The sequence below is a fragment of the Corella eumyota genome, chromosome 1 (genome assembly GCF_963082875.1).
Source record: "Corella eumyota chromosome 1, kaCorEumy4.1, whole genome shotgun sequence".
NCBI lineage: Eukaryota > Metazoa > Chordata > Ascidiacea > Phlebobranchia > Corellidae > Corella > Corella eumyota.
The window spans coordinates 318,356-334,854 of NC_137490.1; the positions used below are offsets into that span (position 1 = coordinate 318,356).

At 33.0% G+C, this 16,499-nt stretch overlaps 4 protein-coding genes and 2 pseudogenes across 4 annotated transcripts; all 6 read right to left on the reverse strand.

The window, feature by feature from the left end:
- Positions 1-1,035: 1,035 nt before the first annotated feature.
- On the reverse strand, positions 1,036-5,315 carry LOC145764013 (uncharacterized). Its single transcript, XM_082575575.1, has 13 exons — positions 5,161-5,315; positions 5,022-5,055; positions 4,864-4,931; positions 4,625-4,803; positions 3,903-4,116; positions 3,582-3,715; positions 2,993-3,183; positions 2,415-2,521; positions 2,250-2,279; positions 2,047-2,176; positions 1,848-1,973; positions 1,648-1,764; positions 1,036-1,289 (listed from the first exon to the last, which is right to left on the reverse strand). The coding sequence occupies exons 1-13, from the start codon at positions 5,195-5,197 to the stop codon at positions 1,172-1,174; spliced, it is 1,485 nt and encodes a 494-aa protein (XP_082431701.1). The 5' UTR covers positions 5,198-5,315; the 3' UTR covers positions 1,036-1,171.
- A 10-nt stretch (positions 5,316-5,325) lies between these two features.
- On the reverse strand, positions 5,326-6,663 carry LOC145764015 (ER membrane protein complex subunit 2-like). Its single transcript, XM_082575577.1, has one exon. The coding sequence runs from the start codon at positions 6,620-6,622 to the stop codon at positions 5,714-5,716; it is 909 nt and encodes a 302-aa protein (XP_082431703.1). The 5' UTR covers positions 6,623-6,663; the 3' UTR covers positions 5,326-5,713.
- Positions 6,664-7,444: 781 nt separating this feature from the next.
- Positions 7,445-9,008, reverse strand: LOC145745992 (uncharacterized). The gene is made up of 2 exons (XM_082564173.1): positions 8,529-9,008; positions 7,445-7,848 (listed from the first exon to the last, which is right to left on the reverse strand). Exons 1-2 carry the CDS (start codon positions 8,991-8,993, stop codon positions 7,630-7,632), a joined length of 684 nt encoding a protein of 227 aa, XP_082420299.1. The 5' UTR covers positions 8,994-9,008; the 3' UTR covers positions 7,445-7,629.
- Positions 9,009-9,094: 86 nt separating this feature from the next.
- LOC145745980 (thymidine kinase, cytosolic pseudogene) lies at positions 9,095-10,235 on the reverse strand (annotated as a pseudogene).
- Positions 10,236-11,481: 1,246 nt separating this feature from the next.
- LOC145763770 (thymidine kinase, cytosolic pseudogene) lies at positions 11,482-12,084 on the reverse strand (annotated as a pseudogene).
- A 448-nt stretch (positions 12,085-12,532) lies between these two features.
- On the reverse strand, positions 12,533-13,279 carry LOC145752057 (thymidine kinase, cytosolic-like). Its single transcript, XM_082568255.1, has one exon. It carries the CDS (start codon positions 13,265-13,267, stop codon positions 12,677-12,679), a length of 591 nt encoding a protein of 196 aa, XP_082424381.1. The 5' UTR covers positions 13,268-13,279; the 3' UTR covers positions 12,533-12,676.
- Between the last annotated feature and the right edge of the window lie 3,220 nt (positions 13,280-16,499).

Genomic DNA, 16,499 nt, shown 5'->3' on the forward strand with positions numbered 1-16,499 from the left:
AGGAACGAAATAAAATGGGAACTTACCTACTGGATAAACCTCGGGAATTACCCAGTAGGTTATTTCAAAGTTGCCAAATAATTAGAAAATATATAAATATATTTTAGGTTTTAACATAATATTTAGGTCCAACATTTTGTGTGTTATTTGGTCTCGGGATAAAAAGTGACTTAAACATGTTATCAATTTTCCGTTTGTGCCAACATGTTGGTTTAAACTATATTATATATTAAACTGGTACAAGATTAAACAGTATATAAATATAACTAGCCCAAGCATTACATCTATATATAATGGGGCTTAGTGGACGATACATATATGTAATATATGTATATATAGCCCTTCAAAATTAAAAACACTGTCATTTGTGGTGCGCAAGTAAATTATAACGAGCAAGTGTTGGCTGTTACGAGAATGCCGAGGAATGGAAAATAAAGGAACCGGAAATTAAAGTAAGATAAAAAAAAAGCGGAATATTAAAAATATGAAACAAGACAATTTTATTGTCTGTTTTTTTGTATTTAGCATAATAATACTTTAGGAATTAGAGAGCATTTTCACCAACCCCAAATAAACAGTCAATACTATTTTTCGCGTTATTATTTAAGATTCCACACTTTCCCTTTTTTGTTACGTTATTTTTCGTTCCTTTATTTATTATTTCCTCATTTTTAGGCAACCAGAGTTGTATCTATAACACAACAAATAAAATCCCATCCGTCGGGCGGGCTATCCACTAGTACTAAAATGTAACTTAGAAAGTCGCATGATTTATTTTTTTTTCCGACTTATACATTTGCAGAAACGTAATTTATTTAAAAAACAATCAGCAGCTTAATTATCGGGAAATTAAAATCAATAATATTATCAACTACCAAAGTCGACTCAACACTGGGTTGGGGTAACAAATGTTTCTCTATGTTTAAGCTACAAAGTCGACCTTCTTATATGAAGGATAACTATATACAGAAAAAATAGTTAACCTTGCTAATACATAACCACAACTTAATAATGAACCAATTTTATTTTCAAAGTACTATCTACAAACAGGTTAGATAGCTTTTTTTATAAAAATTATATTTTTCGCACAACAATTGGCAGTAATTTAAGGGAAACACTAATATGGAAACCCTGTTCAGTTTATTAATCACATGGTGGCAGAATATTCCAGTCATGCTTTATCCTCGATTATATCGCCCTCTTGTGAGTTGTCAATTTCTTTGTCCTTGCTCCCCCGTTTGTGTTTCTTTGCTTTCTTGTGTTTATGTTTGTCCTCATCTTCATATTTTCTACAAAAGTTAAAAAATTGAATTTAAGACACTTAAGGGTCCAGGGTTTGGTTCCCACTGCTGCACATCTCAAAATATCTTGACCACAGATAGTTTGATATACCGGTTATGGTATCAGATTCTGAGTCAAAAAGTTTTGGGTTTAAGTCACACAAAAGCCACCCTTGAGCCCAGCATTAGGACTTGGCTCAAACATCTTACAAAAGCACACTGTTGCTAATTAAAATACAAACCCCTATAACCTTAAAGAGATGTTAAAATAACATGAACAGTCGACCAAAGTTCTTGGTTTGATTCTTATTGTTTGCATGTTGCAGCTTAGAACCGTATTATAAAATAATTTTTTTTAATTTTTTACCTTCTTGTAGCTTTGTGTCGAGACGGACTTTCTTCCCTCCTCCGTGACCTTCCATCCCTATCTCGGTCACGATCCCTGTCTCGATCACGACCTCTATCGCGGTCACGATCCCTACTCCTGAAAAAAAAAATTTTAAATAAAAAAAAAATGTAATTTGTAGAATTTTTATATATTTTTTTTTCCCGGAGCAGCAGTTGTACCTTTCTCTATAGTCTGACCTCCGACTTGAGTAGCGGTCACGGTCATAATCTCGGTCATAATCCCTCCTGTCTCTTCTGCTGCGGTCATGGTATCTACCTTCTTCTTCACTTCTCTCCTCTGATTGTCTAAAAAAAGAGAAATATTTTTTAAATGTGAAAAAATTTATCAAAAAATTTTATTTTTAATTTTTTTTTCCACCTTTTATTTTCTTGTTCCTCAAACATGGGTGGAATATTATTAAAAGGGGGTTGAAGGAAAGGGGGTCTCCCTGCTTGGGGGATGGAAACAAATTCGGTTCCAGGAGGTTGGAGTGGAAGAATTGTCGTTCCTTGAGATGGAAAAGATAACAAGAATTTAATTATGTATTTTAGTTTAATTAATTAATTAATTAGTATAATTACCTGGTGGGGGAAATCCCATAGGTGGCAATCCTAAAAAACATTTAAAATATTAAAAAGTTTAACAACAAAAAAAATAAAATATTTTATCTTTACAGAACTTAACAAAGTGTTTTTTTTTTAAAGTATTTAACTTAATCCTTTTTTTCATTTTTAAATAAAACTCACCCATGATATTGGGAGGGGGTTTTGTGGGGTCAAACTGAATGGGGATATGGGGCCGTCCCACAACACTTCCAACACTAGAGGGTGGGGGGAGCGAGTAAAGAGGGGTTCTGAAAAAAAGTTTTAAGTTATTGTTTGTCGTAAAAGGTTTAATTTAAAAAAAGTAGAGTTTTGACTAATTAAATGTATTTAATTACAACATCTTTTGGAATTAATTATCCTCATTAAGGGCAGGTCGACTTCATAACCACAATATTGGGTAACATTTGTTACCCTGACCCAGTCTTAAGTTGACTTTAAAAGTTTGAGATATTATAGAGATTATAATTGCCCAATAATTAAGCTGCTGATTAAGTGCTGGCTCAGCAGGAGTTTATACTGTTTATAGCGCCTTACTTAAAAGTAGCATGAAGGCAGTGAGGATCAAACCTTAGACCTTATGTGGGAATATTAACTGTGGTAACCACTACATTATGATTCATGGGTTTTGTATTCAAAAAAAATTAATCAAAACTTCATTTATATTACAGATTTAAATCCCACAAATCAAATCAACCAACAAATTGAAAAACAAAGCTTACGAATTCTGCTGCGCCCCAGCGGTAGGTATTTGTGGGATCGGGGTCGACACAACCAGCGGAGGGCTCCCTAAGATCCCGTTCTCGTTTCTCCGAGAAAACTGAAGCGTGGAGATCGAACGAACGGTCGTTTCAAACTTTGTGGTCGGTTGTTCATATTTGCCCAGGATTGAGTTTAAAACTGTTTGTGTTTTCTTAAAAATATTTAAAATTTTTACAAAGTTGAAAATTATTCCGACAAGATATAAAAATGTGAACAAATAAATTTAAATAAAAATGCCCAATTAAACTGACAACATGGTGTAGTGGTCAGAACACTTGGCTTTACTACTGAGGTTCTGAGTTTGATCCCCACTGCTCTTATGCTTTGGTGCCCTTAAATAAGGTGCTATAAACGTTATGAACTCTTGCTGAGCCAACACCTAATAAGCAGCATAATTTTAAGGGAAATTATAATCTATAATATCCCAAACTGCCAAAGTCAACTCGAGACTGGATCGGAGTAACAGTTGTGACTGTATGTTTAGGTCATGAGGTCAACTGTTTACATCAAGAATAAATAAATAAAAACAAAAAACTTAGTTTAACTTACATTCTGTACAGGTGAAGGGAGACTTATTGTCGTGGGAGCATCCAATCCACTTCTTAATCTTCGTTGTTTGTCGCAATAAAACTTCCACGTTAACTCGTTGAAACCATAGTTAAAGTAATCAGAGATATCAGCTCCTGATAAGAAATAAAATTGTAAAGTTTTACAAATTTTTTTTTAATTAGGTTATGTTTTTATTGGGTTTTACAAAGGAAAAATTAAAATGGTTAGTAATGTTTTAGTTTTATTTAAAAAAAAAAAAAAAAAACTTTAATTCCACAATTAACAAATTAATTAGCAATTAAAATTAAATCTTTATAAAACCTGGTTTTCTCCAAGGTTTATCCTCCAAGCTTTCAAGCGCGACGTCAATAACTGGTGAACCGTTAATGTTGCCAGGGGCTGCAATATCTAGCCCCTTAGTTACTGCAGTTTTTGGAGCCCCAACAACCTGAACGGGGTTGCGGTAAAAACTTCGACCCAACTGGAACCCGGGTGATGTTGGTTCTGCTCCAGTGGTTATCTGTCCGATCGTCACCTGGAGGGTAAAAATAGAGGAGGGTAAGTTTAAGGGTCAAAAAACAACAAAGTTTTAAAAAAAAAAAGAATAAAAAACTAAATTAACTGACTACTGGTTGCAATTATAAACCATATATAAATAAAATAAGTTCTTTTTTTTTGTAAAAAGGTCAACTTGTAAAAAGGTCAACTCTATGACCTGAACATAAAGTAACATTTGTCACCCCGACCCAGTCTCCAGTTTCCTTTGACAGTTTGGGATATTATAGATTGTAATTGCCCGATATTTATGCTGCTGATTAAGTGCTGGCTTAGCAGGAGTTCGCACCGTTTATAGCGCCTTACTCAAGGACGCTACAGCATGAGATCAGTGGGGGTTACACCCACGACCTCATGTGTGGTGTCGCAAGTGTTCTTACCACTACACCATGCAGCTTGAAAGCAGTGAGGATCGAACTTAGGATTTCATGTAGTGAAACCAATTGTTTTTTTAAAAAAATACATCCAAATAAATTAAAATTTAAAACCTGAACATCATCGTCAGAATCATCACTGTCCTCCTCATTGTTCTTTTCATTGTTTGTCTCATTATTGTCATTGTTATCCCCATTGTTGTCCTCATTGTTTGTGTCATTGTTCTCCTCATTGTTAGTTGCATTGTCCTCTTCTTTCAGTTTATCAGTTGTCGTGTCTTCAGTTTCTGTTCCTGAAGGAAACAAAAAATTTTTTTAAATTAGTTTTTAAGATTTTAACAAATATATTTTACCGTTAATTTCCTTTTCTTGAGGTTTTTCTTCAATTTCTTCAATAATTTCACTTTTAATAATTGGAGGTCTGTTAAAATATAAAAAAATATAGTTTGTCGCTAATTAATCACTAATTAATTAAAATTGTCGAACAAAATCCACAGAAATAAATTTTTACTTTTCAGGTATTTCTTCTACTTCTTTTTTAACATCTAAAAAAAAAATAAATATTTAGATTAAAAAAAACAATAGAAATTTTAATTTCGTTAAAAAAATAAAAAATTTTTGTTAAATCTCAGTTCCAAAATAAATCTCACCTCCATAAAGCCACGAGTCTTCGTCCTCATCGGCCATTTCAAAGTCAAAAGGTCACTTAAAGTCAAAGGGTTGTCAATTTATTCCCACAAAAATACAATTCCAATAATTAATTGGAAACACTCAAAATAAAAATTTTTAAATCAAAATTATTTTAAAACCTGGTGAACAAAATAAAAATAAATTTAACAACAAATTGTAATTACAATTCACTTTTAAATATTAAATCAAATAATGAATAAAACATTTTTTAAACTCATTTCTAAACGATAATAAATATTGGCTAGTCAAAACACAAAGAAAGATACTGCTATTTAAAATATCAATTTACAATTATTTTTAAATTAATTTTAATTCGATTTGTAACAAAAAAATAAATTCTTTTTTGGATTCTAGAACACTAGTGCAGTTAAAGAATATTAAATGTTTTAAATTAAAACAACAACTTAAATGTCATAACTTCAATTACATTTCTATTTTATCTATATAATGTACCAACATATATAATAATTGCACATCTTCAAAACTCAAAAAAAAAGTTTTTTTGAAATTTTTTTACATTGTCGCATCTTCAAGTTTGAGTTGTTGTAATAATTGCTCGACACTTGCCGTTAATTGTGGAATATCACCACTAGGTGTCAGCCTATCAGCGTTGCCAAAATTGTTCCAGATATTCTTATATTTTGCCGAAATCATTTTTCCGGCCCATTTTGCGTACTGCTTATGACTTATTTCTTTACTTGATTGTTTGGTCCCATTTAAACTTCCAGAAGCAAGTAATAAACCATACAAAGCTCTAATATTTGTGTTACTACTGAGTGAAACAGCTTGTGCAAAGTATTGGCGAGCAATTTCTTGATTCTCCTTCCCTCCCTGCGTGTATTTGATCTCAGCATAACGTTGATAATACAAATGATTGAAGGAATTCGATAAGATCAACTCCTCCACACAAAATGCTGCTTTGTTGTAATCCATCTTCTGGACATAAAGATCTGCGAGTTCCATCCACGCTTCCTCATCAGCCATAAAAGACTCTAAATATTCCGATAAATATTTAATCGCTTCTTCAACTTTTCCGACAGATTTAAAAAGCGCAATTCGACGTTTATAGACAGCAGCGTTGGTGTTATCTTCTTTGATTATTGCATCATAAGCATCCAGTGCTGACCTGAAGTCACCTGCAGCTTCTAATTTCATTGCAGAAAGTTTTCGGACGCGTAAACTTTTCGGAAATTTGTCCTCGAGTAATTCCAGACAAATATCTGCAAGATCAAATCGACAAACATCTAGTGAAGCGATAAAAACCTGCTCACAGATCAACCAGAGCTCGTTCGTAACTTTGTGAGGATAAACAGTCACTAATTTCTCCCCGAGTTCAACGATGCGTTCGCTGTCTCGTGTTGCCTTATCTCTAAGGTCACGTAATGTGTCACAAGCCTCACTCCAACTATAATCCATGCTCATTAATTTTTAACAAAATTTTAAAATTTTTTAATTTAAATTACAAATCTATTAATTTAAACACAGTAAGAAAATAAATAACAAAAATAGTTAAATAAAAAATATAAATTACACAAGGACTGATATTTTTTCTGCACTTCGTAATGCTATGGATATGAAATCAAAAATAAAACTCATTTTCTGATTTTCGAAAGTTTAGCGCGGTTTTATCGTTGTATTTATTAATAAAAATTTGTTTATTTATTTAAAAATATTCTGCAAAATAAATTTAGTTTAAAAACATTCAACAAATTGTAAAACTATAGTCTTAATCTAAATCGAATCGACGACAATCAGACATCATCGAAATCCAAATCCACGTTTCTTTTAAACATTCTACTAATCAACAAGAGTTGTGCTCGACTTCTGACAACGTGAAAACAGCTTTTTAATATTTTTAAGTTTATCCTCAAAGTTACAATAAAATAACATTTTTGGTTTAATATTTTATAACACAAGGCTACTTTTTTTAATAACTACACAAAACTAACGTTTTAAAATTCTTTAACAAATAAATATTTATGATTGTTAAGACAAAACTTACTGTAAAACACTTTTTTGTAAACTACTTTAAAAATACATGAAATTTGTCCGGGATAAAAGTATTTTAGAAAATAAAATCTAATTTATTTAATTAATTCTGCTTTTAAAAAGTCTTTAATTAAACAATCGAAAAATCCTGATTGTTATAGCTTTAAACTTATTTATTTGATTTTAAAATTATAATTTATTAATATTTACAATAAAATAAATTAATAACAACAAAGTTTTATCTTATTTGTTCACCTAAACAAAGTTAACAAAACAAGCCAGTTTTAACATAAACATAGGCTAAGTTTTCGCATGTTTTTGATTATATTATCGCTTACTACATTCATATAACACTCAAATTTCTTAATTTAAAACAAAAACAACATAAATATAAAGAGTTTGTTGCAAAAAAAGTTGGTAAAAATGTTGCCCGAGTATTTTTATCTTGTTGTGTAAAGCTCTTTATCCTCTTTTTTTCCTTGCCCAAAATCTTTTCCCAAATCTTCCGTTTCAACTTTTTTATTGTCTGGAAGAAATTTAAGAACCGTGACCTCAGGTTTCTCGAGGTCATCAACCTTTGTGACCTCCTTAGGGTCATCAACCTTTGATGTTGGATGTTCAATGACCTCTAGATTTCCACTTTCACCCAAAACATAAGTCTGCAAAATCACAAAACCAATAAATAAAACTTTAATATTTGTGGCATGGTGTAGTAGTTAAAACATTTAGATTCACTATAGGATGTTCTGGGTTCGAACACCATTGCTTCTATGCTGCAGAAATTATAATCAATAAAATATCAAAATGCCTTAGGCAACTTTAGACTGTATTGGTGTAACAAATGTTACTCTATAAACACACCTTCATGTCAACACTTATCAGCGGGCTAATTATCGGAAAATTATAATCAATAATATCCTACACTGCCAAATTCAACTCAAGACTGGGTCGGAGTAACTGATGTTACTTTATGTTTAAGTCGCGCATTCGATCTTCCCACATCAAGGATAAAGATATATACAAACTCGAAACTGGGTTGGGGTAACTGATGTTACTCTATGTTTAAGTCGCGCATTCGATCTTTCCACATCAAGGATAAAGATATACACAAACTCGAAACTGGGTTGGGGTTATTGATGTTACTTTATGTTTAGGTCGCGCATTCGATCTTCCCACATCAAGGATAAAGATATATACAAACTCGAAACTGGGTTGGGGTTATTGATGTTACTTTATGTTTTAGGTTGTGAAGGCAGCGTGGTGTAGTGGTCACATTAAGTAAAAATATTTCCTTAAAACAAATTAAACGTCACAGTTTTGAAAAAACAATATTTTCTACCTTTTCTGCTTCTTCTTTAGGTTTTTCTTTATGATCCAATCGTGAAGCAATGTAACCATAAGCTTTCTTTGTGCCATTAAACACCGACACCGACCCATGCCATGTATTAGTCACTACATTTGTTGCACTCTTGTAAGCAAAGTGAGGGTAACATGCTGCAGCAGTGACTGTCAACATTCCAACCGGGAATAAAACACTTTTTGACTTCGATCGATATCTTAAATAAAATCCACTTAAAAGCCCGGTCCCCATTACTCCATATTTAATTTTTCCTTCAGTAGAAATTGAATAGGTCTTAAAGTTGTTATAACTCTTAATCAGGTTTCGGTAATGTTCTTTTGTCTCCGAGACAAGGCTCATAACTGAATCACCAATGATTGGATTGTGAGGAGTTTCTTGTTGTGATGTCATAATAGTTTCACATGGTTCAGGCTCATAAATTGAAAGTTTACGAATATTTGTCATTTTTAATTTATTTTAATTTCTAAAAAAAGAAAAATAAACTAAAATAAATTTAAGTAATTTCATATTAAAATCTAACCTATTGCTTTATTTGTTGTGGAACAAAGAAGTTAACAAAAGATCACGATTTATTTATTATAAACATTTAAAGTTTTCAGTGGAAATTACAAATTGAATAAAATTAAATCAGTATTGGAGGTAAGAAAGTAATCTAAAATTTAACCTAACTAAAATAATTTAGTTATATACAGTAGAAAGAATGTTGATGTTAAGTTTAAAAAATTTAAAACCACTGGAAATATAAAAATGAAGAATACAAGTTTATTAAAATCACAGAAAAAACGAATTCATGCAAAATTAGAAAACTTTTCGTGTCACATTATGGTTTTTGAGTACAATATTTTCTTGATTTCCAATATTTGAGAGGGGGGAACGAACAATATTTGGAGTCGATTTTGAACCGACTTTTTTAGGAGATATTTGGAAACACTGCCGGCACATTGCCATATATTTATCGGAACCCCCGATCACCTCAACTTCGGTTTCAGTCCCGATTCGTTTTGTGTACGCAGCTTCACGGAAACAATTATTACAAACAGCGTTTAATTTGACAACACTTTCAGCAATTGGGACTAACTCAAGGATACGCCCGAACGCTTTTCGCTCAAAAGTGCCGTCAAGTGCGGCGACGATCACAGTTTTACCCAGGTTCGCCATTTCTTCGGAAAACTCAACAACATCAGGAAAAAATTGACCTTCGTCGACCCCAATGACGGAATATTTATCTAAGCATTTGAGGTCATAGAGTTTTGTTGTTTTTACAGCAGATATTAGTTGTTTGTCATGGGTCGCCATACAATCTTCACTGAAACGATCGTCTTTGGAATATTTAATCACCAAACATTCCCGTTTAGCGATTCTATATCTTCGGATTCGACGTAATAATTCGGTCGATTTTCCCGAGAACATCGGGCCAAAAATAACCTGGATTTGACCGCGATCTTTGCTTGGACTGTTCGGGGTAAACGAATTAAATGACATGCACGACATTTTTGAGTTTCTTTTTGAAGTGAAAAGGTTTAAAACTGTTCTTAGAACGGTGAAGCGATCGCAAATAAAATGCGTTTGAGAATTGGTGATCGTGAAAAGCGCGCTCATTTATGTTTTTATTTTTATTTTTGCCGCCAAATTTTTTTTAAAACCTTTTTTCTTTTTCTTAACAACCTTCATAAATTTTTGCGCCACTTTATTTTCTAAATTTTACGCAGGGTTTCAGAACAACTTTAAAGAGTTTCCAATGTATGTTTGCATTTACATTTAAAAGTTATCCTCAATTTTTTTTCTATATTTATTTATTCTTAATGTGAAAAAGTCGACTTCACAGCTTTAAAGTATAGAGTAACATTAGTTACCCCAACCCTGTCTTTAGTTGACTTTAGCAATTTTGGATATTAATAATTATAATTGCCCGATAATTAGTTTGCTAATTAGTGTTGCCATGAATGGGTGTTTACAGCGCCTAACTTAACGACACTACCTTTTTTTTGTATATATCTTTATCCTCGATGTGGAAAAGTCGAACGTGTGACTTAAACATAGAGTAACATCGGTTACTCCGACCCAGTCTCGAGTTGCCTGTGACAGTTTTGGATATTATAGATTATAATTGCCGAATAATTACGCTGCTGATTAAGTGCTGGCTCAGCAGAAGTTTACACCATTTTTAGCGTCTTATTCAAGGGAGCTACAGTATAAGAGCAGTAAGGATCGAACCAAGGACCTCATGTGTGGTGTAACAAGTGTTCTTACCACTACACCACGCTGTCAATTTAACTCCTAAATTAAGTAGTATAACAGTATTACTAAAAAAATATTATTAATTCTAAAGCTTAGGTAAATGTCTGAAGTCGTAGTTTATTTAACGAACAAAATTGCAAAATAAATTACACGTGAACGATGGTTTAAAAATTAATTAAATGATGAAATAATTGCGAAATAATATTTTCACAACGATTGAATTCTGATATATTTGCATAGAATAAATTAAACTAAATTAAGTGCAATAAAAAAGCTCCAAAATGTGATTAATAATGCGTTTAATGTCAGCTTATTTCCAAAACCAGAACCATTATGATTTTGTTTAATTTCGTTTATCCTTGATTCAGGGTTGCCAGTTTTATTCCCTAATAATAGGTGACTGTGATGTGGAACGACAATTATTTTTGGAATGATTATTTTTTCAACGTTTATTTTTTCTTCGTCTTCTTTTTTTCTGTCCAGTTCTTTGTCTAACGATTTTTCACTCTCATCAGATTCTAAAACGGTAGTTTGTGTAGTTTCGCTACCAATTGTTAAATTCTCGTCATTTTTTATCGAATTTCGACCATTTTTGGTCACATTTCTGCCGTTTTTAGATTTAAATTCCACATTTTCAGCTATCTTAGGCGACAAAGTAACATCAACAGTCGTTTAAATATTTTTACCTTTTGTTTTAATATTTTGAACCGACTTTTTTAGAAGATATTTGGAAACACTGCCGACACATCGCCATATATTTATTGGAACCCCCGATCACCTCAACTTCGGTTTCGTTACCGATTCGTTTTGTGTACGCAGCTTCACGGAAACAGTTATTACAAACAGCATTTAATTTGACAACACTTTCGGCAATTGCGACCAACTCGAGGATACGCCCGAACGCTTTTTGCTCAAAAGTGCCATCAAGCGCGGCGACGATCACAGTTTTACCCAGGTTCGCCATTTCTTCGGAAAACTCAACAACATCAGGAAAAAATTGACCTTCGTCGACCCCAATGACGGAATATTTATCTAAGCATTTAAGGTCATAGAGTTTTGTTGTTTTTACAGCAGATATTAGTTGCTTGTCATGGGTCGCCATACAATTTTCACTGAAACGATCGTCTTTGGAATATTTAATCACCAAACATTCCCGTTTAGCGATTCTATATCTTCGGATTCGACGTAATAATTCGGTCGATTTTCCCGAGAACATCGGGCCAAAAATAACCTGGATTTGACCGCGATCTTTGCTTGGACCGTTCGGGGTAAACGAATTAAATGACACGCACGACATTTTTAATTTTCTAAATTTTACGCAGGGTTTCAGAACAACTTTAAAGAGTTTTCAATGTATGTTTGCATTTATATTTAAATAAAATTTATCCTCAATTTTTTGTTATATTTATTTATTTTCGATGTAGAAAGGTCAACTTCACAGCTTAAACATAAAAAATCATTTGCTTAAATTGCTTTTTGCAGTTTGGGATATTAATAAATATAATTACCCGATAATCATGCTGCTAATTAAGTGTTGGTTTGGGAGGAGTTTATATTGTTTGTAGTGTCCTTACTTAAGGGCCCTACAGCATGGCATCAGTGGGGATTGAACTCAGGACCTCATGTAATGGAACAAATATCCTGATCACTACACCATGCTGCCAATGAAACTCATAAATAAAGTAGTATACTAGTATTACTAAACCATTATTATTAATTTAAAATTATGAGTAAATGTCTGAAGCCGTAGTTTATTTAACGAAACAAATTGCAAAATAAATTAAACGTGAACGAACGATGGGTCACATTTCTGCCGTTTTTAGATTTAAATTCCACATTTTCAGCTATCTTAGGCGACAAAGTAACATCAACAGTCGTTTAAATATTTTTTACACTTTTTTAGGAGATATTTGGAAACACTGCCGACACATCGCCATATATTTATCGGAACCTCCGATCACCTCAACTTCGGTTTCGTTCCCGATTCGTTTTGAGTACGCAGCTTCACGGAAACAATTATTACAAACTGCATTTAATTTGACAACACTTTCGGCAATTGCGACCAACTCAAGGATACGCCCGAACGCTTTTCGCTCAAAAGTGCCATCAAGCGCGGCGACGATCACAGTTTTACCCAGGTTCGCCATTTCTTCGGAAAACTCAACAACATCAGGAAAAAATTGACCTTCGTCGACCCCAATGACAGAATATTTATCTAAGCATTTGAGATCGAAGAGTTTTGTTGTTTTTTCAGCAGACATAAGTTGCTTGTCATGGGTGGCAATACAATCTTCACTAAAACGATCGTCTTTAGAATATTTAATCACCAAACATTCCCGTTTAGCGATTCCATATCGTCGAATTCGCCGTAATAATTCGGTCGATTTTCCCGAGAACATCGGCCCAAAAATAACCTGGATTTGACCGCGATCTTTGCTTGGACTGTTCGGGGTAAACGAATTAAATGACACGCGCGACATTATTTTTATTTTCTGAATTTTTACGCACGGTTTCAGAACAATTTTAAAGGGTTTCCAATGTATGTTTGCATTTACATTGAAATAAAAGTTATCCTCAATTTTTTAGTTATATTTATTTATCCTCGATGTGGGAAGGAAACCTTGTTGGCCTAAACATAGAGTATCATTAGTTACCCTTACCCAGTCTCAAGTTGCCTTTTAGGAGTTTTAGATATTATTAATTATAATTGCCCGATAATTATGCTGCTAATTAATTGCTGGCTCAGCAGAAGTTTACACCATTTATAGCGTCTTATTCAAGGGAGCTACAGTATAAGAGCAGTAAGGATCGAACCAAGGACCTCATGTGTGGTGTAACAAGTGTTCTTACCACTACACCACGCTGTCAATTTAACTCCTAAATTAAGTAGTATAACAGTATTACTAAAAAAATATTATTAATTCTAAAGCTTAGGTAAATGTCTGAAGTCGTAGTTTATTTAACGAACAAAATTGCAAAATAAATTACACGTGAACGATGGTTTAAAAATTAATTAAATGATGAAATAATTGCGAAATATTATTTTCATATCGTTTGAATTTTGATATATTTGCATAGAATAAATTAAACTAAATTAAGTGCAATAAAAAAGCTCCAAAATGTGATTAATAATGCGTTTAATGTCAGCTTATTTCCAAAACCAGAACCATTATGTTCATTATTAATTTCGTTTGTCCTCGATTCAGGGTTGCCAGTTTTATTTCCTAATAATAGGTGACTGTGATGTGGAACGACAATTATTTTTGGAATGATTATTTTTTCAACATTTATTTTTTCTTCGTCTTCTTTTTTTCTGTCCAGTTCTTTGTTTGATATTTTTTCAATTTTATCAGATTCTAAGACGGTAGTTTGTGTAGTTTCACTAGGTAAATTTTGTTTATTTTTTTTCAAATTTCCGCCATTTTTCGTCAAATTTCGACCATTTTTTATCGAATTTTGACCATTTTTTGTCAAGTTTCTGCCATTTTTAGATTTAATTTTCACATTTTCAGCCATCTTAAGCGACAGAGTAGCATCATTTGTACTTTCAATCGAGGTAGAGTTTTTACTTTTTGTGTCCTTATTAAAAGTAGACTTAGCGGGAGTCTGCATAGTTTTTGTTGGCATGGTAACCAACGTAGATTGAGTTTTCAACGGTTCGATAGTTGAGGTTACGTCATCAGTTTTATCCTCTTTTTGTTTCTTTGACTTTCGACGACTTTTCCTCCCCCTTTTTCCTTTCTTTGATGACGTCACTTTTCGTTTGACGTGGGATGTGGTCGTCGTTGCCTGTGATGACGTCACAATCGCATTAGTAACGGATGACGTAAAAGTCGATAAATCAATTGCTGACGTCAACGATTTTGATGGTTTGTCGTTTGTTTTCTCTGTGACGTCATTAATATCAATATTTTTAGTGTCCTTGCTGATGACGTCACCTTCGTCTTTTGTGACATCTTCGTAACTTCTGTTGACGTCACTATTAGGGTCGTCGTTAATTGTGATGTCAAACTCATCGAACTCGTTTTTAGAATCGACATTTTCTTCTTTTATTGTGACGTCACTAACGTTGAGAACTTTAATTTGATGATATTGATTTTCTATTATGACGTCATTATCAGTGTTTTCAATCTTTTTCACGGGTTTGTCTGCAAAATATAAAATATAAATTTAACATATTAAACAAAACGATTATTACACAATTAATGACGTCATAAGTACTTACATCTATTCTCGAACGAGGTCAAGTTGAGGTCAGTGTAGTCAGCATTTGGGGTACCTTAAAAAAAGAATAACAGGTTTCATAAAAGTTTTATATTTACTTGAAATTGAAATTTTTAAAATACCAATAAATATATATATATTTTTTAAATCCCCTTAAAGGAATAGGTTTTTGATATTTTTATCGGGTAAGGGTGTGCTGTTATGACGTGTTTAAGCTATCCGTAAACGCTGCGCTCAAGGGCGAATAGTGTGGCATTGGGGCGGCTCGAACCCGAAAAGCATTGGGGCGGCTCGAACCCGAAACCTTTCGGCTCGTAGTTTGACGCCTTGACCGGTTCACTACATTACCGGACAAAATAGCAATAAACAGCAAATAAAGCAGATTTAAAATAGCAGATCACGACTTACAGTATTTCCGGGCATCCAAGCCGACAAGTTGTGGATGGTAGGTGGCGCTAGAGCGGTGGAAGCACTCGGCAGCTTGTTTGTCACAATTGCACAACTTGCTTTTGTAGGGCGAGTTCTTGGCTGTAAAAAGTTGTTAATATACTTGTTATGACGTCATTATTAACAATATGACGTCATCGTAAAAGTAACACTATAGTGACGTAATAATGACGTACCACAAACCACTTCTCCAGCCTCACACGTCATCTGATAACTCTGGAAGTAAAGACTTCCAACCAAGAAGAAACTTTCCCATTTCGTCTTCTTCACTTTACCAGCTTCGATGTAACAAGCGTCGTGTTGTGCACAACACCTACGTCATAATAGGGTTAGTATGACGTCATAAAAAAAGCTTTTTTGCACGGTTAGTTTTAAGGTATTTCAATGTAATAATAGGGTTGTGTTTTTTTTAGTTTTTAATTGTGACGTCAACAACAGCGAAGTAACTGTTCTAGTATTTCCTCAGAGAACAGTAACAGGTGACAATGACGTCACAATCACAATATGGTAACTTGATTAAACAAACAATGAACATAGTTATAGTAAACGCGCTCGAACGTCGATTTGTTGTTTTAAGATGACGTCATAAACGGATAAGCGACGACATCTCCAAATATTTGATAACAAAAAGTCAATATTGTTCTGCGATGAAACATCATTGTTTTACGCATTGTGAACTAACAATGGAATTCCTAGTAACATTATAAGTTCAAACAACTTTTAAAGTCAATTTATTGCCTTAAAAAAATTGGCAAAATTTAACAATTCAAAGTCCATGGGTTCAAATCCAGCCGATAACATTTAGTTACCGGGCGAATTGTGTTATTTTTGTATATTGTGTAAGTGCTTATATTGTTTTAATTTGTTATTTAAACTATCTAATCAAGTATAAAGATATTAACTAATTTTTTATATTGTTTTGTTTAACATTTATTTTATTGAATATTTTGTTTAGGTTGGTTTTAGATTTAAAATATATATTAAATTTACATTAATCGGCGATATATTATTAATTGTGAATATTCTTTTTATTTTTACAAG

Excerpts from the sequence above, each read along its gene's own strand:
- LOC145764013 (XM_082575575.1), bottom strand. The coding sequence starts at position 5,197 with ATGGCCGATGAGGACGAAGACTCGTGGCTTTATGGAG. Across the intron at positions 4,804-4,863 it reads TCAAGAAAAGGAAATTAACG|GAACAGAAACTGAAGACACG; the intron begins GTAAAATATATT and ends TGTTTCCTTCAG. Across the intron at positions 3,184-3,581 it reads TCCCTTCACCTGTACAGAAT|AAAACACAAACAGTTTTAAA; the intron begins GTAAGTTAAACT and ends AATATTTTTAAG.
- LOC145764015 (XM_082575577.1), bottom strand. The coding sequence starts at position 6,622 with ATGAGCATGGATTATAGTTGGAGTGAGGCTTGTGACACATTACGTGAC.
- LOC145745992 (XM_082564173.1), bottom strand. The coding sequence starts at position 8,993 with ATGACAAATATTCGTAAACTTTCAATTTATGAGCCTGAACCATGTGAA. Across the intron at positions 7,849-8,528 it reads CTAAAGAAGAAGCAGAAAAG|ACTTATGTTTTGGGTGAAAG; the intron begins GTAGAAAATATT and ends GTGATTTTGCAG.
- LOC145752057 (XM_082568255.1), bottom strand. The coding sequence starts at position 13,267 with ATGTCGCGCGTGTCATTTAATTCGTTTACCCCGAACAGTCCAAGCAAA.